General features: G+C 50.6%; 1 protein-coding gene across 2 annotated transcripts in view; it reads right to left on the reverse strand.

Moving 5' to 3' along the window:
• Positions 1–27,707, reverse strand: part of PXDN (peroxidasin) — a 64,981-nt gene that overhangs the window by 12,754 nt on the left and 24,520 nt on the right. Inside the window, exons 2-14 of one of the 2 annotated variants that reach the window (XM_082641872.1) lie at positions 27,261–27,332; positions 26,017–26,088; positions 22,279–22,350; positions 18,969–19,040; positions 18,541–18,612; positions 16,328–16,497; positions 13,916–14,033; positions 11,795–11,964; positions 6,390–6,662; positions 5,216–5,332; positions 3,927–4,085; positions 3,056–3,168; positions 2,196–2,352 (exon numbers count right to left, since the gene is read on the reverse strand). In XM_082641872.1, coding sequence (XP_082497998.1) covers positions 2,196–2,352; positions 3,056–3,168; positions 3,927–4,085; positions 5,216–5,332; positions 6,390–6,662; positions 11,795–11,964; positions 13,916–14,033; positions 16,328–16,497; positions 18,541–18,612; positions 18,969–19,040; positions 22,279–22,350; positions 26,017–26,088; positions 27,261–27,332 — 1,637 coding nt within the window. The remainder of the gene's footprint in view (positions 1–2,195; positions 2,353–3,055; positions 3,169–3,926; positions 4,086–5,215; positions 5,333–6,389; positions 6,663–11,794; positions 11,965–13,915; positions 14,034–16,327; positions 16,498–18,540; positions 18,613–18,968; positions 19,041–22,278; positions 22,351–26,016; positions 26,089–27,260; positions 27,333–27,707) is intronic. The other variant, XM_082641871.1, reaches the window with a different exon arrangement.

Raw genomic sequence — 27,707 nt, forward strand, 5'->3', positions numbered from 1 at the left:
GATCTCAGCCCGCTCACCCTCCGGAGACTCTAGTCTCCCTTCATCCTATCCCCTCAAGGAAGGATCAGACATTCTTACACCCAACATGTGTGCATGTGGGCACGCACACACACACGACATGTGCACACACATACGTGACCATATATGCACACACGTAACTATACATACATGCACATATGTTCACACACACTCAGGCACACTGGGATAAACCTGACACCTATGAAGCTATGACTCCCTCTCTACTTTCCTCTTTTCATTCCCTTTTCACTTAATAGTGATATTTTTCTAGAGTTTAGAGTTTGCTAAATAAAATAACCTTGTTCCAACCAATCTTTTACCTTTATTTTTCAAAATGTCTCATGCCAGGTCACCAACAACATGCATTTTAATAAATGGTATCCTTTTCCTTCAAAATACTCAACGCTTCTAGAAAATCTGACACAGTTGAAAATGTCCTTATTGAAATGTTGCCTTCACTTGATCTGGGATACACATCCCTCCCTCCTGGAATACACCCCCCTCCAGACTGGGACATATGCCCTTCTGACACCGACCTCAAACAGAGCCCCAATTTACTAATTTTCAGAAGCTAATATTTTTATGCCACGTGTTAGACAAATGGACAGAATAATCTTACATAATTTTATTACCCTAATATTTCATTAGTACCAATGATTTAAACTGACTTTGTTTTTCTTCAAGCAATGATCACAGAAAAATAATCCCAAAACACTTATGTATATGCCTTAAAAAAAAGGGTAATGGAAATTCACTAAAATGTTCAGGGTGGTTATTTTTGGGGAGTGGGATTATGGGTGGGAGATTATTTTTAAACTTTACATATAACTAATTCATGTTAAAGTAACATTATTTTTCAAATATGAAAATAAACATTAATGGAAAAAACACTGTTTTTAAGTCAGGAGATTCACCGATTTAATTTATAATCACTTCATACTCTAATATAATGGGAAAATAAGGTCACTTAACATTCCCCCCCCCAAAAAAAAAAGGTTTCCAGTTTTGCCTTTACTGTTGTCTGCAGGTGCCCACAGGCTCCAGGCACCGTGCAGGGAGTGTGGAGTATGGGGTGTGAGGTGTCGGCATATAAATTAACCACACCCAGGCAGGTCTGAGGCTCACCAGCCCTCGGAGAAGGCAGATTAGGTGATTAAAGTGGAGAAGGCAAAAACGCACATGCAGGTGGAGGATGTTTCCTGCGGGAGGAACTGGGGGGATCGTCCAGAGGAGGGGCCTGGGTGTGGAGGCTCTGTTACCCGAGAACTCAGGCTTTCTGTGCTGGGGGGTGGGAGGTGAAAGCGGGACACAGAGAGAGCTGGAGACAAAGTGCAGGTTTGGGTCGAACTGTAAGACTTTATGCAGGGACTTCCCTGGTGGCGCGGTGGTTAAAAGACTCCACACTCCCAATGCAGGGGGCCCGGGTTCAATCCCTCGTCAGGGAACTAGATCCCACGTGCATGCTGCAACTGAGAGTTCGCGTGCCGCAACTAAGGAGCCCGCAAGCTGCAACTAAGACCCAGTGCAACTAAATAAATAAATAAAATATTTTTAAAAAAAGACGTTATGCAAAGCTACAGGCTGTGCATTTTACCCTGTTGGCCCAGAACATATGGAATGTTAGGAAGATGGAGGTGACACCTGGATGGACCAGATGGTGGGGCTGGAGGGGATGCCCTGGGTGAGCTCTGCAGGCCAGCACAGAGCCGGGGTCTGCCTGGCTCTAGGACCACCAACCAGATCCAGGGAAGGGAATGGTCCTTGACTATTTGGGGGTTTAAAATGAAGACTTAATACACGCCAGGACTGCACGAGGCCACACACGCCCAGAACAGAGAGAAAACAGAGTGAAGGGGCCGGGATTCTTTCGCAGCAGTAACTACGTAAGTGCTTTACCAAACGGTGACAGTAAATTACATGCTGTAGAATTTGAGGGGGTTTGGGTGACCACTAAACCAACCACGAAACCCAGAGCGAGGAAAGATCTCCAAGGGCACGACCACACTGCCTGCAGAGCCTAGAGCAGCAGGAGGAAGGACGGCTGTGCCTCTCTGGGCCCCGCCCACCTCCCTGCAAAGTTGGGATGTGCTGTCTTCTGGTAACGCCCGAACCCCCAAACCCCCTGCTTTCCTTGGTCGCCTCCGACCGCATGTGGAGCGTCAGTGCCGCGAGCTCACCGTTCACACTGAGCACCATGCTGACCGCTGCCTGCCCGATCGTGTTCCGGGCCGAGCACTCGTAGCGGCCGGCGTCCACAGGCCCCACGTCGTGGATGGTCAGGAATCCCTCGGGGCTAATGTGAAATTTCCCACTTTCTGTCACCTGAACCCCATCCTGGAGCAAGGTAAATGGAAGGAACAGTGGGGTCAACCTGAGGAGCAGAGGTATTTTCCCTGGAGAGCAGCACCATGTGTCAGGGCCTCACTAACGGATCCACCACGGTGGCTGTGCTGAGACCCGCCGGCGCTGGGAGGAACTTGCCCGATGCCAATTCAAGGGGATGAACTTCTCCCACCTGCTTGCGAAAGACCCAGAAAAGCTTAAGACCTCACTCTGTGGGACCTCCCTGGATCTCTGGGGTGCGCGTGCCGGGGCGTGGGCACAGAAGGCGACCTTCGTGGGACGTGTACTGGGGTGGATGGTGTGGGAGAAGTCAGGATGCCACCCCCAGCGAGGCCGAGGCTGCAGGGCCCTGAGGACCCGCACTTCCCTCCCGGGGAGCCACTGCACGACCTCCAGGGACAAGTTTCATATTAAAACACTTGCTTATAATGAAACACTGATATTCATTTCTTTACTGGGCTTAATAAGAACAACACAGAGAAATGAAACAACAGGAAACCTTCTCTAGTGATTACGGGACCAAGGATCTAACAAAAGGGTTTTCTTTGCTTTTGTCACCAAGAAGGACTCGTAAAGGAGCATGTCCAAAGTTTGTCTCATTTTGTTTACACCGTGGCTGCCTTCCAGCTATGGGGGGTCTGGAGAAGCAGCGGGCAGGGGGCAGCTGCCCCCAGCCACACGCTGCAGCCCTTACCTTGTTCCAGGTGATAGCAGGCTCAGGCTCTCCCTGAGAGCTGCATGGCAGCTGCACGCTGCTGCCCACCTCCACTGTCGTGTCACTGGGGATGCTGGTGAACACCGGGGTGACTGCAAGGCAAGGGACACGGGCTGACACACGTGGAGAACCCGGGAGACTCCTGATTTGTTCCAAAAGCTTCAGGCGAGCAGAGGCCCCGCCTTCGGTCCGGGCAGGCCCAGGGCACGGAGCGCTCCCGCTGCAGCTGCCGGAGTGAAGCAGCCGGACGGGACCGAGGGACGGTCCAGGGCTGCCACCCTCCACCTACGTGGCAGGATCTGGTCTGTCCGCACGGCTCTGGTCTGCTCGTGGCAGCCTGGGGCTGCCAAGTCCAAGCACCGCCCCCCGCCAAGAGCTGGTGACGGGAGGAAGCAGGGGACGGGCTGATGACCTCACCCACGGGCCGCCCACTGTCCTGCCTGCTCGGCACCGGAGGGCAGACCCAGAGCCCATCAGCCGGAGCCGACCCAGGTTCCGACCCCCAGGGACCCTCTGCAGGCAGCCCCCCTCCGTGCCCACCCCCCAGGTCATCACCTCTCCTGCCTTCCTCTTCCGGCTCTCAACAGGGACCCGGGGCCAGCAGGAGGCAGAACCTGATGTCCAGGAGGACATGGGGGCCTGTTCCCGGGTCAGCCGGTGCTGCTGGGTCCGGGGCCACCTTGCTCACCCCCAGGGAAGGCAGGGGTGACACAGTGACATAACGTGACCTGTGTCCCACAGGCGGCAGTGTCCTCACAGCCGACATGGGAGAGACGGGTTACGACCACGGCCTCGGATGCGAGTCCGGGGGACGGTCCATCGCAGGGAGCGGTGCAGGACCACTGCCTACCTCGGGGCTGGACTGTCAGGTGCGCGGTGACCCTCTGGGAGCCGATGATGTTGACGGCCTGGCACTCGTACTGGCCCTGGTCATGCAGGGCAACGCCCGAGATCCGAAGGGTCCCAGATGACAGGACCAGGTGCCGTCTGTCCACTGACAGCTGGCTCCCTGCAAGGTGGGGATGCACTCTCAGTGACAGGGATACGTGGACACGAGCCTGGCCTTAGAGGTGGGAGACGGGAGCCTCAGGGTGAGGCAGAACCCTAACTCAGGGACAAAGGGGTCGCAGAGCTTGTCTTCCCCAGATCTGGCCTGGAGTCACCGTCCCGGCCTTTGTCACACACCTGTGCGTGTGCGACAGTTCAGGGACAAATAGCACACAGACCCTGCCCCCCCCCCCACCAGACTCTCCAGAGAAGGAGCAAGGGGCAGGGACCAGGGGGTCGAGGGCTAAGTAAGAAAGAGCCAGGGTGGTATGCAGAGTCGGAGACAGGGAGAGGCCGGTCCCAGGCTGGGCATAGAGGGATGGGGGACGGAAAGGGGACGAGGGCTGGGAAGGGGTCGTGGGCTGGGAAGGGGATGGGGCTGGTGCTGTTTAAAGACAAGCAGTTCCCCAAGTAGGGATGAGCCTCTCCTCCCGAAAACATGGAGCTCTCCTCTCATCCAGGTTGCTCCCAGGATTCCTGGAAATGGCCCCTCAGGGGCGGAAGGGATGGTGGTGCCCTTTGGTCCAGGGCTTGTCACCCCCTCGATTCCAGGGCAGACCCTGACGGTCCGCCAACGTTGGCACCTGCCTCTCTGCAGCCTTGCCGGCCAGGCTGCTGTCATCCCCCTGGGGTGACGGGCTGGCCTTCCCCACACTGTGTGCCCAGGAGCTTCCCAGCTAGAGAAATCGGCTGGGGTCCCACCCAAGGAATTAACGTGGTCAAGTCACAACACCTGTTGGGGAACAGCAAGAGAACTCTGGGAATTCAAGCGAGAAAGTCATATATACAGTACATATATTCTACCACCAGTTTCTAGAAAGTTCTGTCTGCACACTAGTAAATCTGCTCCAGAGGCTAATTCAGTGCACACTGAAGGCGGGACCCAGACTACTCGGGAGGAGATGGGCCTGACATCCAGGTCCTCGGTGCGGACAGGTCTCCTGTCCTGTGTGTGAGGGGGTGGCCCGTGACTGGACGTGCCCGCAGCTCTGGGTCACGTCGGGTTCAGCCAGCGCCGGCCTGCCCGGGGGGTCCGAGTCCCAGGAAGGGAAGGACAGAGGGAGTGGGTCGCCGTCCTGCCCGACAGCTCACCTCCTTTCGTCCAGGCGATGACCGGCTGTGGGTAGCCCTTTGCCTCGCAGTGGAACTCAACTGTCTGACCCTCGATGACGGCTCTGTCCTGGGGCGTCACGGTGAACTGAGGAAGCGCTTCCGGAGGGAAAGACGTTGGAAACGCAACATTTAGGAGACAGCTTTGGGTGAAAACGCCATTTTGAAGGCACACCGCCCACCCTCAAAGAGTCCTACCAGGACCCCGACTGTGGGTGCAGCATCCCGAGCAGAGGAAGATGCCGGAAAGTGAAAAGGAAGAATACCAAACGCTGGGTGCTTCTCAGCATCACACTGACAAGTGTGCAGAAGACTCTTAATTTAACAGCACTGAGGCTACAACACAGAACACAGGTAATGACCTACTTCAGCTCCTGGAAGGGGCCTGACTTGAAGAGATTCATTCCACTCCTCAACCTAAACTAATATTTGCAAATGGTATAAAATGTCATCTAGCGCAACTGTGCATAGTGACAGGAGTTATTTTATTATTACTGGGTGAAAAAAATTACAGAATAATATATGTAATATAATTCCATTTTTATAAAAGCAACAACCACAATCAAAAAGGGTAAAAGCCAGTGACATGACTGCTTGGTCATACGTGCAAAGAAAGGGCCAGGGGACGGATTAAGGACCAACTTTTAGTGACGTGGCTTCCACTGGGGACAGAGGGGAAGGAAAGAACTCATTCTCTGCATTTCCCGCGTCCATGTTGTCCCAGCGCTTCTTAACCAAAGCCCCGCCTGGCAATTGATTTGAAAACTAATAAATTTATTACAGAGTCAATTAAGGAATTTGGAAACACACAGCATTAAGTCTTAAACTACACATATTCTCAGACCCTATGTCCAAAAATTGACCCTAAGGAAATTCCAAGACGTGTGTAAGACATACTGATTCCGTACACGCAGGCCTTGGTGAACTGGCATGCGTACCCACATTCGTGTGGGGAACACAGCCGAAAAATAAAGCTCTGACCACCTAAAGCCTGCACTTGGAAAATAAACATATCACCAAGTCCCCCCGAAGGTCAGATGTGATGGGAGATGATGAAGCCTGGACTGGAAGACCAGGTGGAGCCCGCAGAGGGGCTGGCTCGAGGGCAAGCCAGGGAGGCTGCGGGGAGCCGGGGCCTCTGCATGGATGCTCTCACCTTGGACGATGATGAAAGCCGTGGCATGGATGCTGTCCACGGTGTTGGAGGCGAAGCAGGTGTACTCGCCACTGTCCTCCTGTTCCACGTTCTGGATGTAGAGGCCGCCGGACGGCGTGATGCTCACCCGAGGGTCAGCGGGCACGGGGGTCCGGTCACCTCTGGTCCAGGTGATCCTCGGTGGGGGGTGGCCCGTGGCGCTGCACTCCAGGGTCACACTTTCCCCCACCAGCACCTCCGTGTTCTGGGGTTGGATTACAAAAGCGGGGCGAGCTGTCACAGGAAACACAGATTCAGAATTAAAATCCTCCAGTTTAGCAAACGTTTTTGCTTGGGGTTTCTATTTTCATGCTATTCATTCTAGCTATTAAAGTCTAAAATAAGTAAAACAGATACAATACAATTGCACACTTTGTCTCCTTTCTTTTTTCAAGAAATGTGCAGACCACAAAGAGGGTCCGTGGCCTCGAGTCAAACCACCATCAGCAGCCCTAATTGACTGATTCCTTCTTTAAACATGGATCAAACTCTGCAGAAGTCTTACTTTTTTTTAATTCTAAATGTATTATGTCAGTCTTTTCAGTAAACCTTGCTAACAGTTCTTATTGGTTATAAAACATTGTTTTTAAAGGGTATTTAGAACATATAGAAATAACAAATTTCCCTCATAGAAAGAAAAATACAAATTAATACTCTAATGAGATGGTTATAATTATGATTACAATGAGATAATTTTTCAACTCTAAATCCAGAAAAAAAAATCCATACACTTATTATTGAGCTTGTGTGTTGAGCACGTGAAGAAACAGAACTCTCACACGTGGGTAGCACAAGTTGCCACGGTCCACCTGGACAGAAACATGGCCACACACATCAAACCTAAAAATTCCTTCACCCTTTTATCCAGAAATTACTCCGCTAGGAATGTACCCCACAGATATCTTGTTGGCCAAAAAGTTCGTACGGGGTTTTCCATGTTACAGAAAAACCCAAACGAAATTTGGCCAACCCAATATTTTTTACTGGCTTGTAAAACAATATATGTACAAAAAGGGTTTTTTATTACTGTGTTATTTCTTCAGGCTGAAATCCTGACCCACAATTTTCCAATCCAAAAAGCTCCAAAAATAAAATATTTTTTCATAACTTCTTTCCTTGATCTCTCTAGCATGAGGCTACTCATAATCTTCATTTATTCCACTTACTGTGAACATTCATTCAGTTTGCTATAGGATCTTATATATTGATTGGGTGGGGCATTATCCAAGATTCTGTGACAGTTCAAGTCAGTAAATGGATTATGTACCATGTGGCCCTTCTGAAAAAAAATCCCCCAATGTCCACATTTCAAACCACCTCTGGCCCAAAGGGTTTTGGATAAAGAGATGGAGACCTGTGACAGCAAAAGATTTGGAATAGACTTCATGTACCCCAAAGGGAACGGGTTAAATAGATGTTTCACCTGGATAATGGGATTCCATGCCACCACCCATAAAAAGGGCAAGAGTAAGGAAGTCCCTCCTATGTTGAAATGAAAGGTCTCTAACATCCAGTAAGTAAGAAGCAGCTCTGGTCTTGCAGGCACTGGCAGTATTTTCTAGAAGGAGGTTGGATGGAGGTGGGAATTACGTGGACCAGGGAAGGAGACAGGAAAGAGACTTCTCTACATCTTTTCTCGTTTGTTCATTTTTACTTTTTATTTTAATTTTTAAACTGCTTTATTTTTTCTTCCAGTTTTATTAAGATATAATTGACATACAGCACTGTATAAGTTTAAGGTGTACAGCATAATGATTTGACTTACATCAGTGATTTGAATTACAGTAATCACCAAAATAAGTTTAGTGAATATCCATCACCTCATACAGATACAAAATAAAAGAAAAAGGAAAAATATTTCTTCCTTGTGATGAGAACTCTTCGGATACTTTCGTTTATTTTTAACCCCCACTTATCACATATCTAAGTAACAGTGGATCACAGAAAACACAGAAGTGACATTTAATGTTAGCATTTCCAGAGGATGGCAAACTGGAGATGTGGAGCCACGTACAGGGACAAGAACCAAAGGCAAAGCCCATCTTGAGGCATTGGCACGGCCCTGCAATTGTACATGTGGCTTGTAGGACCCTTAGGAGATAGAAAGATGAGGACACCCCAGGATGAGAGTCAGACAGAAAACTCTAGGACGGGTACCCAAAGTGTTCCACCATCAGTACGAGAAAGAGAAAGTCAGCTCCTACCCCCCAGCCCCCCACAGGGAACTCTGCTGAGTAGAAGGGAGAAATAAACCTCATGTCAGCCTTTGTCAACCCAAAGCGGGTTGTCACATAGGTCTGCTGTCTAATTCACACTACGTTAGGCAGAAGGAAAGTGACCCCAGTGGAAGAGCTGAGATGCAGGAAGAAATAAAAAGAACTAGAAGTGATAATTACACGGTACAGCTAGACAAACATTAACAGTACAACATAACAACCTTTTATGTGTTAAAAAACAGAACTCAGCCTAGAAACTAAGGTGGGTAGTTATATTTGAGACAAATGTAAAGACAGTAACTGTAACGTTGATAATTTAAGAATGCATTTGAAATTTTTCTAGAATACCCACTAATAGAAAAGAAATAAGGTATATAACTTCCAAACTAGAAGTAGGAAATAGAAGATGAAAAATAATTATTTCAAAACAAGGCAAGAAACACAGAAAAGGTTGGATAAATTGTCCAAAATAAGAGGTAGAATTTATAAATCTAAATACATTGCTAACCACAATAAATGTATATGGACTCATTTTTAAAGTCAGTGTGAGTTTTTTTAAAAAAATCTAGCTCTATGCTTTTACAACAAACACCCAAAATATATTAATATAGAAAAAGGTTCAGGGACTTCCCTGGTGGCGCAGTGGTTAAGAATCCACCTGCCAATGCAGGGGACACGGGTTCGAGCCCTGGTCCGGGATGATCCCACATGCCACGGAGCAACTAAGCCTGTGCGCCACAACTACTGAGCCTGCACTCTAGAGCCTGTGAGCCACAACTACTGAAGCCCGTGCGCCTAGAGCCCGAGATCCACAACAAGAGAAGTCACCACAATGAGAAGCCTGCGCACTGCAATGAAGACCCAACGCAGCCAAAAATAAATAAATAATGAAAAAAAAAAAAAAGAAAAAGGTTCAGAAATAGAGTCACAGATATAAAAAACAAACTTGTGGTTACCAGGGGGGAAGGGAGGGGGAGGGATAAATTAGGACATTGGGACTGACATATGCACACTACTATATATAAAATAGATAACTAATAAGAACCTGCTGTACAGCACAGGGAACTCTTTTCAATACTCTGTAATGACCTATATGGGGGAAAAACATCTAAAAAAGAGTGGATATATGTATAGGTATAACTGATTCACTTTGCTGTACACCTGAAACTAATACATTGTAAATTGACTATACTCCAGTAAAAAACAAAAAACAAACAAAAAAAAAAACGTAAAAAAGAAAGGTTCAGAGCAAAATGTTGGGAAAAGTATAGCTGACAAACACTAATCAAAAGAAAGTGGGTTGCATCTATATAAAATCAAAATAACCTTAAGGCAAAAAGCATTAATAATCAAAAGTTTAATTCATGAGGAAGATTAAAAACTGCAAACTTATACGCCCCTAATAACAGAGCTTCAAAACAGATAAAGTACATTTAGCCCTTTGTGACTCATGGAGACTTACAAATGGGTCCATTATCATTACCTACATCATGGTGTTGGCAAACTTCTGTAAAGGGCCACAGAGCATATTTTTTGGGCTTTTCAGGCTGTAAATCTTTGCGTGTGATTATGTTCCAATAAAACTTAATTAATAGACATTGAAATTTGAACTTCATATAATTATCATGTATTCTAAAATATTACTCTTGTATTCTAAAATATTACTCTTAAGTTTTTCAATCACATAAAAATGTAAGACACATTTTTACTTCAAAGATCTTGGAAAAACAGGCAGTGGTCCAGGTTTGGCAGCCCCTAGTCTAGGCTGGCAAGCTGCCACTGGCTGACCCCCTCACTCTGCAGTGACATTCCAGTCACGGATTGTAGGAGACCCTCCACGTGCATTTTAGGGAGCAGTGCCAACATGCACAGACTAGTGTACTAAAGAAGGCTCTCGTTCCCGAGAAAGAAACAAAAATTCAGATCAAAAGGGGTTAGATTTGGAACTCTCAGGCCACAGAGATTATTTTAACATTCCCATCTAGGGATCAATTATCCCGCTAACACAGCAACTTTGCTAAGGAAGTGCACTGTTTATGTTCTATTACTCCCTTTTGTCCTCTGACATATACCTACAGAACTGCACCGCTCTGTTCAATATTTTGTGGGTTTCCCTGTGCCTTACAAATAAAGCACAAGCTCCTTCTGTGACCGGGAGCTCTAACTTATCTGTGGTAGATTCATAGCCGTGTGACTTTGCAAAAATGCTGGACGTCTTGTTCCACTCGGGGAACATGGGATTAAAGGGCTTTGCTGTGGCTGTAATACATGCACTGCACTGCACTTTCCCTTGAAGGGAAATTCAACAGCTGGGAACTCTCATTCATCAGTAAATCTTGACTGTGCCTATGCTGGGATGAACCAAGTGATACGAAGGTCTTGTACTAGGAATCTAATCAGAGAAACACACAAACCACTTATCTTGGGATTGAGGGTACTGCAATGCCCTGAATGATGAAGCATGAGGGAAACACAGACCCTGGCCCACCTACACGAAAATGACACAGGCCCATGGAGGAGGCCTAGCCACCTGTGCTCTTCCAGCGGCCACGGGGGACCAGGACCACCCTGGACTCTTCTCCAAGGGCCAGCGTCTCTTCTGACCAAAGATCTAAAAGTCAACATTTCGACAAGGGCGGAGTCTGTAACCTAGTGGGACCCAGGCCAATCAAGGCCACAGCTATGCTGCCTTTGGCTCAAACAATCTTTTCAGTTTAGGTGCCAATATTCTAGACCTGCGAATTCTGCATGAAAATTCAGATTTCTGGCTTCTTTTAAAATAACCAAAGCCCTGAGCACAAGAGAGAGCCCACTACCAACTGGTAACAAGTGAGAAAAGCCCCTGGGACCAGCGTGAGCGGGAGGTGTCAGGGGACGGGGGATGTGTCTGCCCAGGTGTCCACGGCCCCTCTGGACTGTGCTCCCAGCAGCGCCTGTCTCCACTGTCCACTCTGAGTGACCGTCCTGGATTAGGGGTTGATGGTGGACCAGGGCAATGGTCGGGGGTCACCTATGACCCTGAGCTGACCCTGCTGCAGCAGCTTAAACGGGAGACCTTGGTGTTTGTCTGTTACCACCAGGTGCAAACAAAGAAGGGAGTGGACTGGGACGAAGGCGGGCTCTAAGTGTCTGAGTGAGCACTCAACGTACCTGGAGACCCGAAGTACCTGAGGGTCACCTCCTGCGTCTTTACCTCTCCGGCCACGTTTTTCGCCATGCACTGGTAGATGCCCTGGTCTGTCTCCCGCGTGTTCTGGATCATCAGGGTCCCATCGTCCAACAAGTTCAAGCGGGAATCTGTCTTCATGCTCAGCTCGTTACTGTAAAGACAGACCTGGCAGGCTCAGTCTCTGAAAGCACAAGGAAACACCTAGTCCCCCGGGGGGGGCCTTCTGTCCTGGCGCGGGAACCCCAGCCTGGAGGCATGGAGCACCTGGAGATGTGGGGCCTTAACTCGCCTTCCTGGAACCTTTCCTTCCCAGCAGCCTGACTTACCGGCATTTCTGGGAAAAGTGTTTACGTACTGTGCTTATTTGCATCTGTAATTAACTCACATATTCACTTTTATCATTTACATGTTCAACCTACAAATGTTTCAAAGTGGCCCTCATTCCAAAGGGAAAAAATGAACAGAGTGGAAAAAATTCACAGGAAAACCTTCCCTTCGTTTTTGGCAAATCCATTCGAGACAAAGGGGTAGAAACATTTAAGTTATTAAAAGCGGAAGATTACAAATGTCCCCAGCACACCACCGCCACTGTTTGAGGGATTTTCCAGGACCCCTCTCAGAATCCAGGTGCCCACAGGCTACAGACCCGGCGCGGGAGGCGCTGTCCGGTTCCCCGCCCACCTCCTTCCTGCTGTGCTCCTCCTGCACCAACCCAGCCACCGAAACCGGCATCTCCCGTCCTTCACGAGCACTTCCGGACGGAGGCAACAGACCTCTCAGGCCCCATAAGTGAGGCTCTTCCTGATGTGGCCCAGCTTTCTCCCACAGACACCGTGAGCCCCGGGGGAGGCTGGGCTGCTGCAGAGATGGGCCCCGGGGCGCAGCCCTGCACCAGACGCAGGCCCGGGGCCTTGGGTCTCCCTCTGCCGTGACTGGCTCTGCAATGTTAACTCTTAGTATCAACGTGTTGACTTACAAACGTGGGTGTGACCACTCACAAATGTCGGCGTGCCGGCCTTGAGCGAATCTGTGCTTCTCTGCCCTTTGAACGCACACTCCCCGAAGGAAGCCCTCCCGTGTTCGCTCTGCAATTTACCTCTTGCCACCCTCAGAGCTGTCCCAGATCCCAAGGCACTGGGGACAGGCCAGCATCTCACGCTCCCCACACAGCTCTGGCCCCGAGCCCGGCGTCAGCTGCGCTAGGTTGATGACAAAGTCGGGCCTAGAACCACTTCACGCCTCCACGGCAGGTGCATCTCAGGTGACCCCCCAGGCTCACTGCCCTGTTCTCTGCAAACACCGCTGGACTCGAGAGCTGGTGTCAGGGGCCCATCTCCTCTCAGCGTCGCGACTAAACCCGGCCAGGGGCTCTACGGGGCCACACTGAACCCACAGGAGGGCTCTGCTGGTGAGCGCGCGCAGGCTGGGGTGCTCGCGTTTACGGTAAGCACGGGGGCAACGACGACGACGTGGCCTCACACGGAGGTTTCCTTCCCAGGACTCGGGTCACAGCGATGCATCAGGTGCTGTCCTTCAGCCCAGACGACCCTCGGTGGTCGGACCCCCGGACCCCGCAGGGATCTGACTACATCCCCCCCCCTCCCATACCAAGACGCTTGTGGACAGAAGGCGAGGCCTGGGTTTCCAGAGACAAATCACATGCACAGGAGCAAAGTGCATGCGTTCACCTCACAGGGTCTCCCTGAAGATGCCACCCGCAGGGAGGGCCCTCCCTCACCTCCTCGGGACCCAGGGACCAGACCCCACGGATGCCGCCAGAGCAGGTGGGCGGGCGGGAGACAGCCCGGTTCCCTCCGGTTCCTCCTCCCGGGCGGGGGTAACTGCCCCTTCCGTGATGACCGGCCTCGCTGACCAGGACCAAGCCCGGCAGAGGGTGGCTCGGGCCGTGCGCCTCACAGAGGCCGGGATGTGCCCGGCGGCGACTTCAAAGCAGGAAGGATGCACGGAAAATGTTCCCTCCTCTTTACTCTCCTTCCAGGGAGGAGGAGGAAGGGTCTGGGCGGGCGGATCGGCCGCGGCTCATGGGGCATCTAGATGGAATGGGACCTGGCGCCCCCGGCGGCCCGTCCGGAGCCACTTACTTGTTTCGGAGCCAGATGATCTCGGGCTTGGGGTTGCCCTCAGCCCTGCAGGTGAAGAAGACGGTGTTGCCCAGGGTGACGTCTGCGTCCTGCGGCTCCGACGTGATCCGCGGCCTTTCTGCACCAAAAAGGAAAGCAGACCCTCCTGGTCTTAAACTGTCACGTGACAAGAACCCAGAGCAAATCCCTTCTGTTCAAGACAAAACCACTCCCACGAGAACGGCAGGGGGGCATCTCCACGGAGAAGACGGTGTTAGAGCCGAATTACGCAGCATTGCCAGCATCTGAGGTCCACCCGCTGAGAACCCTGGCAACCGGGTGGCGCTGAGCCTCTGACAGACAGAGCACCGGGTGACGACCTCAGTGGACGCTCCCCGCGAGAGAGCCGGACACTCGTGAGTAACAGTTTTAGGGAATGAAAGGACAGACAACGGCACTTTTCAGTTGAAGCCGCCACGAAGGCAGAGGCTGTGCAGGTGCGGCCAGGGGCTCCCAACCCCGGGACCATCTCAGTGTGGGGTTCCCACTGCAGTCCCCTGCGGCCACCCAATCACTGAGCACAGAGAGGCATCCCTCCTGCACTCCAGCTGCTGGGTGACTGTCCTCTCTGTGTCCTCACAGCAGGCTGGACTGGTCACCTACTAACTAGGACACTCGGAGAACTGACCCCTCTAAGCCCAGATGTATTCACTGACCTGCCATGTGCAAAAAGAAAAAGCATGCTCACGTGCAAATGCGTGTGCTCCTGTGTGTGTGTACATGCGTACATGTGCCTGCAAGTGTGTGCACAGTGCCTTCACAACATCTGGCATCTTAAACAGGCACAAAAGGCCATCTGCGTGTCTATTACTGCACAGCGTCAACAGGAAACCCCTCGGACTCACCGCCGTCCACGTTAACCCCCCGAGGCCGCGCCGCTCCCGTTTCCACTCCCAGCCGCCCTGCTCGCCACGCCAGTCTGGACACTGCGTCTCCCTCTGCTGTAGCCGGAGGACCCCCAGCCCCACCGCTCATCCCTGGAGCCACACTCGCCTACTCGCCATCCTCTCTGACGCGCTGAATTTGGGAACTTGGAGAAAGCTCTGCTTCTCCATTCTGTCTCCAGGAAGAGGCAATGGCGGTGAAGGAGCTGGAGGAAGCACCACCCTCCTGAGCGCCCCCCAGTGACCCCAAGTGACCGGCAGTAACTGAGGACCTTCCAGGGCACTAAGGGCAGAGGCGTCGTCCCCAGGCGTCCCGCAGGGCCCTGGGAGCTCAGAAGGCTCAAGGCACCACTGCCTCGGTCACCCCAGCCTGGCCCCTGTCGACAAGATCGGAGCCGGGCTGGGGTGGGGTTGAGGGAGGAGGGTCCGCTCCTGCCCCAGAAGAGAGGTGGGCAGAACCCAGGCCGACTCAGGAGGGCAGCCCCAAGATGGGCACAGGGAAGTTAGCCTGTCGTGACCCCCGAGCAGGTCCAGAGGGCAGAGGGCAGAGGGAGCATCCTCCCCTGCTCCACCCAGGAAGCCGATCCTAAGGAGACAGTCTTGAGAACGGGGTGCACACAGCACAGCCCTGCTGCCCATCCTGAGGGACCCCTGCCAGCAGAGCAGCCCTGACAAAGACGAGGGCACGACACGCGGAGGCCACAGGGTGGCCCTGGGACTGAAGTCAGTCACCTGCACGCTCTAAAGGCAAGGAGCCTGACTGCACAGGGATCGCTCATAAAGTGTTACAAACGGCGACAAGTGAAGTTACATAACTGGGGGGGGGGTTACTATGAAATGGAGTGACCTTCAAAGTAATTAATTTTGTTTTCAGTATTTGAAAATAATAATGATGCTCTGGAGAACGTAATTTTAGCACCGCCCCCCGCAGAAGTGCTAAACTTAAAAGACAAGCTGGATTCCTTGGGTGTTTATTTATCAGGAAGAGGTGTCCTGCGAGGTTTGATTTCGCTCCTTTTCTCGTGTTTCTTCGTGAGGCACTGCGTACGTACAAGCAGTGCACGGGTGCAACAAGCCGGACAAACTCGGCCTGCGGCCACTCTGCGTGGCCACCACCCAGATCCAGACCCAGGAGGCTGCCAGCTCCCAGCCAGAAACCACCCCCGACCCCGACACCCGGCCCACTGTGGGGTCCTGCCGGCCAGGCTGCTGCAGCCTCTAAAGGCAGAGGCCTGGAAGGAGCCACAGAGGTAGTGGAGCATTTCAGGTTGCTATTTTTTTGGCAGGGAAACCTGAAAATTAAACCCAAGTTTATTAACAGATAGTTAGTTTCTTACGGGTACTACAGAGACGGGCTTTGTAAAGCAGGGTCCGGTCAGGCCCCACCCAGACTTGATCTGTGGGATCAGCCAGTGGCAGCTGGAGATAGGGCTGCACACGCCATGCCCTCTGGACACCAACGTGGGCTTGGGCCCCAGGACTCACTCACCACAGTCCAGCTCTTCCGGGGTGATGGCGGCCACCGACCGCCCCTGGATGCGCCTGGGATATTCACAGGTGGCCGCTGCCTGCGCGTTCCCCGACTGGGCGTAGCTCTTCAGCAGGTCCGCCAGCCACAGGATCTCACAGTCACAGTGAAGCGCGTTGGAGTCCAGACGCCTACGAGAAGGAAGCCACAGCCGGTGAGACGTGGGATGGGCAAGGGCTGACCCGAGCCGGGCAGACCCGAACTGACCAGCAGTGATGGGGCCCGCGGACAACAGAATCTGACCCAGTCCTGCCTGACCAGGGGACCCAGCAGAGCTCCACACTCGACAGAAAGAAGAGACTGAGGGCCCGAACAACGCAAATAAAGGTGGTGAAAGGAGCCAATACTGTATATTTTAGGTTCAAGACCGGGGGACAGATACGTGCCAGATGAGTCCGGGAAGTTTCATGAAAAGCACAAGACAGGAGCCTTCGTAAAATCAGTAATGCAAAAACCCCCACCACCCGGAACTATTCCCGAACTCTCATCACCACTGGCACCGCGTCATCATGGACTACCTCATTTAACCCTTAAATACGCCCTAAAAGACAGTCAGCCCACAGGGCACAAATCTCAGCGGCTGAATTATGCTTAAAGTTCCGGGAGAAAGTGCCCCACGAGGCTGGACACATCCGTCCCAACAAGCGGAACAGGCAGGGTGTCACCTCCTCCCTCGGAAACGACGGCCATTTATACAGCAAAGCACAAGGTAAGGAGTGTCACGGGGGGACGTGGACCAAGAGCGAGGAAGTGGCGGCAGGGCTGGCCCCGTTCAGAGGGATCTCTCGGGACCAGAGCCGAGGGGCCGCCCTCGGGTGTCCACTGAGCTCACACCTGCAGGCCACAGCTCCCCAGGGAGGCGGGCGCGTGATGGCACACCTCCTACTTGCATTTCCCCAGGACGCTGGCTCGGAGCGGGCAGCAGGCAGAACTGGCCCTCTGCCTGGACGGCCAGATCTGATGAGCACGTCCCACGGAATCCACGGGGCTCAACGCAGACACGACAGAACCTCCCCCCCGCCGATCCCTCAGGTCAGCAGGCCGTGGGGGACCCAGAACCTTCCCGGCGCGCGCTGACCCCAGAGCCCCTCTGAATAAACGGCAGGACCTCTGTGCTCAGGACGGGCCCCAGGGACAGCGGATGAGCAGGTGTGTGACCCCGGCCAGCGGCCCCTGGGCTGAGCGGCCAGAGCAGGAAGCCCCCGACTGGACGCTCCCCTCTGCCGTCTGGCGGGGAGGGGGAGATTCACTGGGGCCGAGAAACCTAGGGTTTCACAGGCCGAGCAGATGCAGAGGGCAGAGCTGGACCACCAAAAGGCCAGAAAGGAGGCAGAGACGGAGAAGAACCGTTCCAGCCTTCTGTAGACTCAGGTAACCCCCACGTGCCCTGAGCTCATCTTGGCAACTTCTGGCAATTTCTTTCCTACCCTCTCTTATCTACCAAACAGGTGGTGTTTCTCTCATCTGCCACCCTAGAACGTAGTTTTTAGTTTGGCTGCGGATTTCCTTATCTTATAAAGAAAAAAATCGTAAATAGTGAGGAAACTCTGTGTCTTACTTAACTCAAGAGAGAAACAAAGGCCACTCTGGGCCCAGGCCTGGTAATTTGACTTTTCTATCTCTTTCTTAAGCCCAGTTCATTGTACACTCTCAGTAATACCTAACTGAAAAACAATGGCCTTCAAGACCTCGGAGAAAAACACAAAAAAGATGTCAGATAGCTTTCTCCAGAAGCTATTATAAGAAATTACTCAGTGTAAAGATAAATTATTTTTAGAGACCTAAAAATGGACAGAATTCAGTTATGTGCAGGCCTAAATAAAAGGAATGCAATACAGTTGAGATTACTTCTAGGCCAATTTTATTTCCACCAGTACAATATGTAACATGGAATTAAAGATTAATTTGAGGAATTTAAAATTGACTTTTAAAAACGTCTTCCTTGCCTATTAAAGGGTTCATCTGTTGCCACATTCCCTCAAGCCAGCTAGGTCTTGGCCAGCTAGGTCTTGGTTCAGCGTTCTGATGGCTTAATCCACCCTCCCTTCCTAATTCATATCCAGACTGTGATGAACTCTTCTTTGAAATACGCAGTAAAAGGGGTCAGGTAAATGCATGACATGGAGAAATTATGTCTTTGCTGAAAAGACAGCATAAAGGGTTAGTATACTCACAATCTTTTCATAGATTCCAAGTGATTAAATGTTCCCGGAACCAAATGTGTAATTCGGTTGTTATGTAAAAACCTGTTGAAAGAGGTGATAAACCACAGCAATTCTTTAAAATACGTTCCTAGACATGTAGAAAAGAGTATAAGCAGTCAGATAAATCAGCTTTCAAAGCACATCCCAGTGGCTGCCTTTGTTTAATATAAGTGACTTTGAGAATAATGTTATTTAGTACAGAAAATAACTACATTTTTTTCTATTTTATCACTATTCCCGCTTCTGAACTGGTAGAGAAGAGCACAGATTTCCTACTGAGACGTTTCCCGGTTGTTTGAACAGACATAGATGTTCTTTCTGTTACAGGAAAGAGACAGAGCCACAAGCCCCAGAACCTGCAGGTAAAGAGGGGCGACCAAGAGGGAAACAGTACTTACAGCCTCTCCAGCTTCGGCAAATGCTGAAATGACTCTGGGTCCAAAGTCTCTATCTGATTAAAGTGCAGGTATCTAGAGGCGTTTTTAAAAATGGGAAAAAGAAACAAATTTTAAACAATTTTATACTTTTGATAGATCTATAGGGTTTTGCTGAAGACATTTGTTCTCTAAGTCATTTCAAATACACACGTCAATAGATAACTCTCTAGATCTCCTACATTGTATGGAAAACAAACGAAGTCATCAAATAGGAAGATTAAAGACAACGGAAAACTGGGTGCAGACTTTAAATGATTGACTGCACAATACGACTAAGGGTCAAGCACACCGACCGGGCTTCCTCCCCACCCAGCGAGGAAAGCCAGGGACGCTCAGCTCTCCAAATACGTGGACCTTTCTAGAAAAAAAATCAACATGAACTCATTACACCACACACGCAGGTATGTGAATGCCTTAATTCCAATCTTTTAATTTAAAAACGGATTTAGGAGACTTACACTTCAAGGTGACATTGGGTATATTGCTTTTCAGCTACAGAAACAGCAACTACAGAAATAACAGAAGAACCTGACCCTGAGTTCAAGCGAAATAATGTATTTCCTCAAATGTCCTTTAATTACATAGACCATCCAGAGCTTAAACGTCTTTCCCTTTGAGTCCTTACTTGCCATAAGTTACACATTTTTTCGTAAAACTAATGTCTTCTCGTTGTCCTGCATAGCACCTTTCTCACTTTGAAAATTGGTGGGCTTTTGCCCACCAATACACGGAAGCCCCCTCTAACCAGTGCTCCTGCAGGAGCCCCTCCTGACACGCAGGGACCTGGCCCGACGCGCCAGGCTGTGTCTTCACGAGATGCTGGGACCAGCAGGGTCACAACACAAACCCACGCAAAGGAGGGCTCTCTCCACACTCCCTCCACCAGGTACAGCCTTTCACTGACTTTCTGAAATGATGGACCCTCAAGGTCCCTCGCCCTGTCCTGTCGGTGTCCGGCCTGCCCTGGGCCAGCTCGCCGGGAGAACCACTGTGGTGACCACATGGCCGCAGAGCTGCCCACCCTCCTCCACGGGCAGGCAGCCTGGTGGGGGCCGGGTCTGTGCCCACCGCCCTCCCGGCGAGAGTGGGGGCCTGAGGGCAGGAAACGCCCCGTCCTGACTATGCAGGACGTACACGTCCAGCGGCCACCGTGGAGCAGCCTGGGGCCGCCCCATCAAGCACAGACACGGGGAGCAGACACGCTCAGCCGCACTGTTCCAGAGACTGCGGGCCGGCCGGCCGGGTCCCGGGCGAAGCCAAGGGAAGGAGAGAAGGGAAGACAGGCCGGTCCCAACTTGATGCTGTTTAAAAATCCACGTGCCAACAGCCAGGGGGAGGCTGACTGGACGCGGGTGCTGCCTTGAGGGGCTCAGGGTTCACAGACCCCCAGGGCCGTGGCCACCTCTCCCGATGGTGGAGGAAAACGGGCCGAAGGCAGGAAGGGAGCCCCCAGCGCCGTCCACGGTCCCCGCCCCCTGCCTGCGGCCAGCCTCTCAGGGAGCCCGGGTGAGCCTTCTGGACGGGGTGGGTCTAACGCGCAGCCTAAGGAGCCTGTCAGAGCCTCCGGGTTAGAGACCAGAGCTAAGGATACACTTTTGTGCAGCCGGCGGCCCGAGGCTGCAGCCCGTCACCAAGTGCCCTGCTCTGCATCTGCGCCTGTTCCACGAGTCTTCCCCCAGCCCTGGGGCAGGGGGTGTCCACACACGGCCGGTTGCTGAGGCTCTATCCCAATCGATTTTGCTCAAATAAACTCTAAACATTTGTATAAGCCTCCGCTTATCTTTTTAGGCCTGCGAGAGACGAGATGCTGGGCAGACACGGGGCTCGGGACCAGCCTCCCCTCTGCTGGAGCACATGTGCCAGCTCTGGGCATGGGGGGCCCCCGTGAGGATGGGGACCTGAAGCGCTCTGCACGCGGCTGGGGCAGATCTGTGCGTGTTCCTAGGGGAACGCTCCCCTCCCCCTCACAGTGTCTCCCCGAGGGGCGGGGACAGGTCCCAATCTCTCTTCTTCCCTAAGTCTCAGCAGCAGAGACCCCTCACCCCCAGCGCCTGATCCTGGGTTTGGAGGCAGCCTGACTTAGGATGCTGTCCCGAATCCCTAGGACCTTGGTCACCAACTCCCACTTGGCGCTCCGTGGATGCCATTCCCCTTCCCTCCTCATTTCTCCCAGACTTTGCCTCTGTTTTCCTCAAAAATAACCCCGCTCACCCCCTCCCAAGGCTCGATGGGCCTCACTTAGTTCCACACTTGACAGCACATGTAAATCCCAGTCCCAGATCCATTAAAACTGAGTCAGATGCAGGAACATGTTCCGGGGACCCTCCCTCCACCTGGGAGTTCTCCAGATATTCCCACGTGTTTCTGTGATGATATGATCCCTGTGTCATTCTCCCTGAAGCCGAGGGTGTACAGCCCCTCATATACAACTTCTTTCTAAATCCAGTCCACGACGAGCACAGCAGGCTCGGGAAAGTGGCTCTCAGCTGGATAAATAAATGGGTATCTAAAAACAAGAGCCCTGCGTGTGCTTCGGAAGCTCCTGGTTCAGGTGAGGCCTCACCAGCTCTGCCTCAAGGTCTCTGGAGATGTTTCCATGTCCGGTCAACTGACAAAACATGAACCACATCCTCCGCTGCAGCATCCACGTGAATAAAACTGCCTGACACGCGATGACTCCAGCCCATTGATGGACAGGTGACCGGCCAAGCAAACAAGTCAGAAAATGCCTTTGACCAGGAATTCTACTTAAAATGGGCATGCTGACTTCACAGCAAAGTAGGACTTCATGTGCAGCCCAAGAAACAACATCCAGCGTACCCTAACTGGAAACATATGGAAAAGTTTATTTTCTCCAAAATAATGACATGATGAATGACGCAAGTAAACCGGACGTGCAGATTCACAAACAGGAAATACTGTACGAGGAAAACAACCTCCTGGTCCCCACTTCTCCCCGAAAGACCTCTACTTGCTCAGATCTGTTTACAAGTCTATCTTGTTAAACTGGAAGCACCATGGGGACAGGGGTCAACCGGTGTTACTGGTCCTTGTCCCAGGAATGCAGGGCACAGGGTGTGGGGTGGCTGCCCAGATGGGCGGGGTCAGAAGGAGGGAGGGACCACGGCTTTGTCATCTGCATGCACACAGCCCTAGGCCCCCGGGGCACAGACATGCATCGTGCAAACAGCAGACTTGGCCTATTTTTCCCTGCAAGAGGCAAAGGGCAGGTGAAATCCAAGACACCGCAGAGCAGAGGAGAGGCACTTACAGTTGCTCTAGAGAGGCAAGTCCCTTAAACGCTTGCCTGTCAATTGACTGGATCTCATTCTTGTACAGATAGCTGAAACAAGAAACACGGGAGGATTAGCACACGCACGCCAGGCCGTAACTCAGGGTGGAAAGAAGAATTCAGTTGGCACGTGGAGACAGTTTTCAAATTCATGATCGTATTAGGATACAAACAGAATGTTTACACAATAAGTACAGTTCCTCCAAGGAGGCTCCCTTTCCCCTTTCTAAGGAAAACCTCCAACCGGAGATGATCAGACCACCGCCATGTCTTCAGGAAACTCATAGATTCTTGGAGGACAGCTTATGAGCAGCTGACAAAGCATTTGCTTCAAAGCCTGAAGAAAATAAAATCATTTCCCGAAAAACATGTAAAATGCATTGAATATAAGCTTCTGTAACTGATACTGCTACAGTTTCAAAATGCCCAGAAATAATCTGGGAAATAGAAATTACAAAGACTAAATTACAAAGACTACATAATCTGTTTTCCACTCAGAATCCCATTCTCCTACAACAGAAGCAACCAAGGCTGATCAGAAGAACCACCCAATGGGCCCGCTGCCTGTTTCTGCATGGCCTGCACGCTAAGAATGGTTCTTACGTTTCTAAATGGTTAAATATTTCGAAACACATGAAAATCATGTGAAATTCACATTTCAGTGTCCGAAAATACAGTTTTGTTGGCACACGGCCATGCCGACTCATTTACTGTGGTCTACGGCTGATTTTGTGCCCCATGGAAACACAGACGTATGGTCCTCAAAGCCTCAAGCGCGTACTGCCCCGTCCTTTCCAGAAGAAGCTGGCCAACTCCTGAAGGAACCCATCAAGGGTGAAGACTTTCACACCGAAGTATCCAATTCCACCAGAAACACAAAACCATGTGTGTTGGGTCCACCCATCTGTCCTGGACTTCAGAACACATGTCTACCGCGGCCGTCTGTATCAGACGTGGAGACACCTGCACCAGGCATTTCTCCATCACTGATGTGGGCAGAGGGACGCATCAAAATCCACACCTTTCCTATAGTGTAACTCAGGCAGATCCTTCTCTGCACACTGGATGCTCGGTGGCTGGGCTCTCACCTACCTACCCACTTGATAAATGACACCGCTTTGTCTCAATGCTTGTAACGTCGCCTACTTCATTTCCAGGACATACGTTTTACTTAATAATATTTGGCGCAGGGCCCAGTCTAACAGGACCTGCTGTGCTGCCTTTAATCGCTGCAATCCTTCCAAGCGTTTTCCCTTCTCTCTCTGCGCACATCTGCTGAGGCGACTTCAGTAAGAACTACAAGCCTTAACACAAACCAGCCAGAATTCCCCCTGAAGCTGAGGCCCAGTGCCTGAAAGAGGCCTGGCACAGACATTACTTCTCCAGGCTGTGGGGTCTGAACCCTTGAACTGCCACCTACTGGCTGTGTGTCTTGAATAAGAATTAACATTCTCTGCCTCAGTTTCTCCGTATGTAAGATGGAGTGAATAGCAGTACCTCACAGGATCACTGAAATTCAACAAATATATAGAGAGCTTTGGAATAGGGCCTCACACGTGCACCTCCTGTCCAGATGTGAGTTATTTCTCCTACTGCTAATAACCCTATAGGAGGTAAGTCTGAACAAAGGTTTCTGTGCCTGTTTCTTAAACACAAACAAGCAAAACAAAATATCAACATGGACATCACGTTGCATGCACTTCAAGAAGATGAGAGTAAAGGAATCCTGTCAAAGAATACATACAATTGAACCACACTAGTATGTATGAATGCATGCTGGTAAAGACACTGGAGCGTAATCTGTTTTCCTAAGAATAACTCGGTATTGATCATGATCTAACAGTAAATCATAAATAATTTTCTACTTCATCACAGAGTTGACCTTTGAATATGAGTTCTAACTACCTCGAGGGTTAATTTTCATCATTCGGAAAGCTTAATGAAGGCGAAGGTGTATTCCTTACCAGAAGTCACTGGAGCTCCAACACGTAAGGAACACTCAACCTCCAAAAATACACTTTGGCACTGATTAGATAAATACCAAGGCTGCAATAATTAATAAATTGTGGAAGCCTTCTTAAACAGTTAAGATGCATACCACACAGTCTCTAAGTCAGTGCCTGTCAGGATGGACCCTCCCAATGTGGTCTGGGAAGTCGGAGGAGGAGGCTGGGAACTGCAGCAGCAGCATGGCAGGGTCAAGGGACACCTTCCCGCCACAGCCGCATCCCTGTCCTGGTGTCTGTTCTCACAGCGGTCCATCTCCCACCCCCACCCCCGTTACTGTCGACCACTGTTCAGCCCATCCCCGTGACCCTGGAACCTAGCGCGTGGGCGTCTCGGATGAGTTCAGGTGGGAGGGGGAAATGTTGGCACGTGGATGCCTTGAAAGGAAGCCCGTCAACAGACGAGGTTTAAAAGTATTATTTTAAAAAACTGTCTTAAGTGAAAAATGAAGTATCCCTAACTACTCGGGTAAATGATAATTCGCTCTTAAGTAATTCAGACCAAAAAAATAAAAAATAAAGTAAAAAAAATTGTTTTATAAAAACAGACTAAACATGCACACACGCACTGCAAATACTGGTTATCAGTTACAGGACTCTGCTTCTAAGAAATCTAGGTTTTCTTCTGGAGCTTACACAGCACTTAAAATCAAAAACCAAAACAAAACGTAAGTAAATAAATGAAAACTCAAGAATAAATAGAAGACCTTTCCCTCATTTTAAAAATGAGCAACAAAGCTTAGTGTGAACATTGCTAATGAAAAATTAATATACTGCATCAAAAGTGATGGAGAAAAGTGTGTAGACACGACACTTTCAGATTCTTTGTGGAGGAAGATGTATTTAATAAAGAGTTAATGTTATCTCTTGCTCATAACCACTGTCTCACCTAAACTCAACAGGACTTGGAGACATCCAGGTTCACTTAAGCCACACGTTTTCCCCCAAATCACTGATACCAATCCCTCATTAAAATGGCTCTAGCTGAGCAGTCCTAAAATTAAGAGTAATTTCCTCAAAGCACATGATACTTACTTCTAATCTGTTAGAACCAGCAATGTATTCAGTGTTTTGTTAAAGTTTCCAACTTCAAAATAAGTGCCTGTGAAGGTACTGAACCAGGCGAGGTCACTTTCTAACTGCAAAAGTGACTTTAACAAGCAGATGTTTTAAATGCTAATAAACTCATTAATTCAAATCAATTTTTAAAGGTAGAATAAAATTTAACTACATAAAAATAAGAGGTGAAATCACTTGGCGGAAGATGGGGAAAATTAGCAGGAATTAGTGACATTCCAGAGGGATCTGTCCTTCCCATCTCACATCTCGCCCACCCCTGAAAGCTCAGATTCCACAACATATGTCAGCTGTTCACACTGGCGGCTGAACATAACTTATCACCTTCCATCTCGAGAAGCGTCATTATTACCCGAGAATGATTTTCAGAGGCTATAGTTTCTAATTTTATTCAACCTATTTTACTTAAGGCTTAGCAGATAAACACTAGAAATCACGTAAGGTAGCACTTTATACTGATAACAACTCATTTTAAAAGTCCCAACCAAAATTTCACTCACCTTTCAAAAATAAAACCTCTTTTTCACATGAATGTATTTACAATAATTCATGAACAGTACAATATTTAGCTCAGTGAGTAAACAGTCCGAATACAGGTAACAGACTCTGGTGTAAAGAACTGGTCATGACTTACAGGTATTTTAGATTCTCCAAGTCTTCAAATGACCCACCAGGTATACTCTTGATCTGATTATTGTTGAGAAGCCTGTGAAAGCAAAGTCTCAGTAAGAATTTAAAAAACAACTCGCTTCTGAATTGTGTTAGGGTTAAGCCATAGGCCTAATACTGACATTCGCTAAATGCAAATGAACACAAGCAAGAGCAGTGTTGATGCTGGATGCTCCCGGCTGCAAGTTTTCTCAGGGAGCTGGTCCATATCAGCGCACACTGCTGCAGCTCTGCATACAGCGGAGAAGCAATGCCCTCTCTCCTGCACGAAGACGTCTCTCTTTATCCTGCCATCTCTTCCATTTCCCCGCCAGCCAGCTGGGAGGCCCTCGCAGAGGTGCAGGGTGTCCCGGAGATGGGTGTCTCACCATGGTGCTTTCCTTTTCACGGGGAGGGAGCTGGGGGCCGAGCCATCCATGTCCCCCCAACAAGGCTTACAGGGCAGTGGTGAACGTTCCTGACCCCCAGGCCCTGCACAGAACAGTCACCTCCTGGGGCAGAAGGGCCAGAACCCGTCTCCGCCCACAGCATTCAGCACAGCCCATGGCAGCCTGGAGTTGGGGTCTAAACCCTGGGACCCAGCTGGACAACACCCCAACCCCACCAGGACCCATACTAGCTCAGAGGAGGGCCGTCCCCTCGACCCTGCAGTGGGAGACGTGACCAGCACAGACCTGGATCACACCCAGAGGATGGACAGCTTCACAGAGGTCAGATGAGACACACAGGGACAAAGGCCACAACGGCCGCCAAGCCTGGGACCCAGTCCTGGCATCTTAACGTGCAAATCCCTCTGTCAGGTTCCACGGCAACCTCCCAGCCATGCCCACCCATAGTGGGCAATGGGGTAGACGTCCCTCAGCCTTCGGGATCTACCCCCAGGGGAAAGGTGTGATGATTTCTCAGACCCCAGCTTCGGGATGTACCCACAGGGAAAGGTGTGATACTTTTTTTTTTGCGGTACGCGGGCCTCTCACTGTTGCAGCCTCTCCCGTCGCGGAGCACAGGCTCCGGATGCGCAGGCTCAGCGGCCATGGCTCACGGACCCAGCCGCTCCGCGGCCTGTGGGATCCTCCCGGACTGGGGCACGAACCCGTGTCCCCTGCATCGGCAGGCGGACGCTCAACCACTGCGCCACCAGGGAAGCCCCTGGTGTGATACTTTTGATATCTCTTTTCTACCGGCTCCCAGTACAATGTTTGGACTTACAATGTGTTCAAGTTTCTCAGCCCCCGGAAGGCCCCCGGCTGGATCTCTCTGATTCTGTTAAAGCGAAGATCCCTGTGAAGAGACAAGAAACGCATTTACGGAGAGGGATCTGTGATTGTCACTAGCTGTGTGTCACCTTTAAATATTCAGTTTCCAAGCAGCAATAAGGCATTTAAGAAATTAAACCTCCTGTTCATTCCTTGGATGAATCAACCCTGGGCCAAGGCTAACAAATACATGAATATTTGTCTGAATGACAGGTGGACGCTCTCACCTCACAGAGTTTGTTTAAACAATAATTATGGGGAGATAACAGGTTCCTTGGTCACCCATCCATCCATCTCCGCCAGCCCACGGGAACGCTCAAGTCTCAGAGTTAAGACAACAAACACAGGACGGATTTGCAGGGCCTCACGAAGGGAGTCACCCCTGGAGCAGGCGTGGAAA

This window comes from Mesoplodon mirus (genome assembly GCF_964341445.2).
Source record: "Mesoplodon mirus genome assembly, chromosome: 14".
Lineage (NCBI taxonomy): Eukaryota > Metazoa > Chordata > Mammalia > Artiodactyla > Ziphiidae > Mesoplodon > Mesoplodon mirus.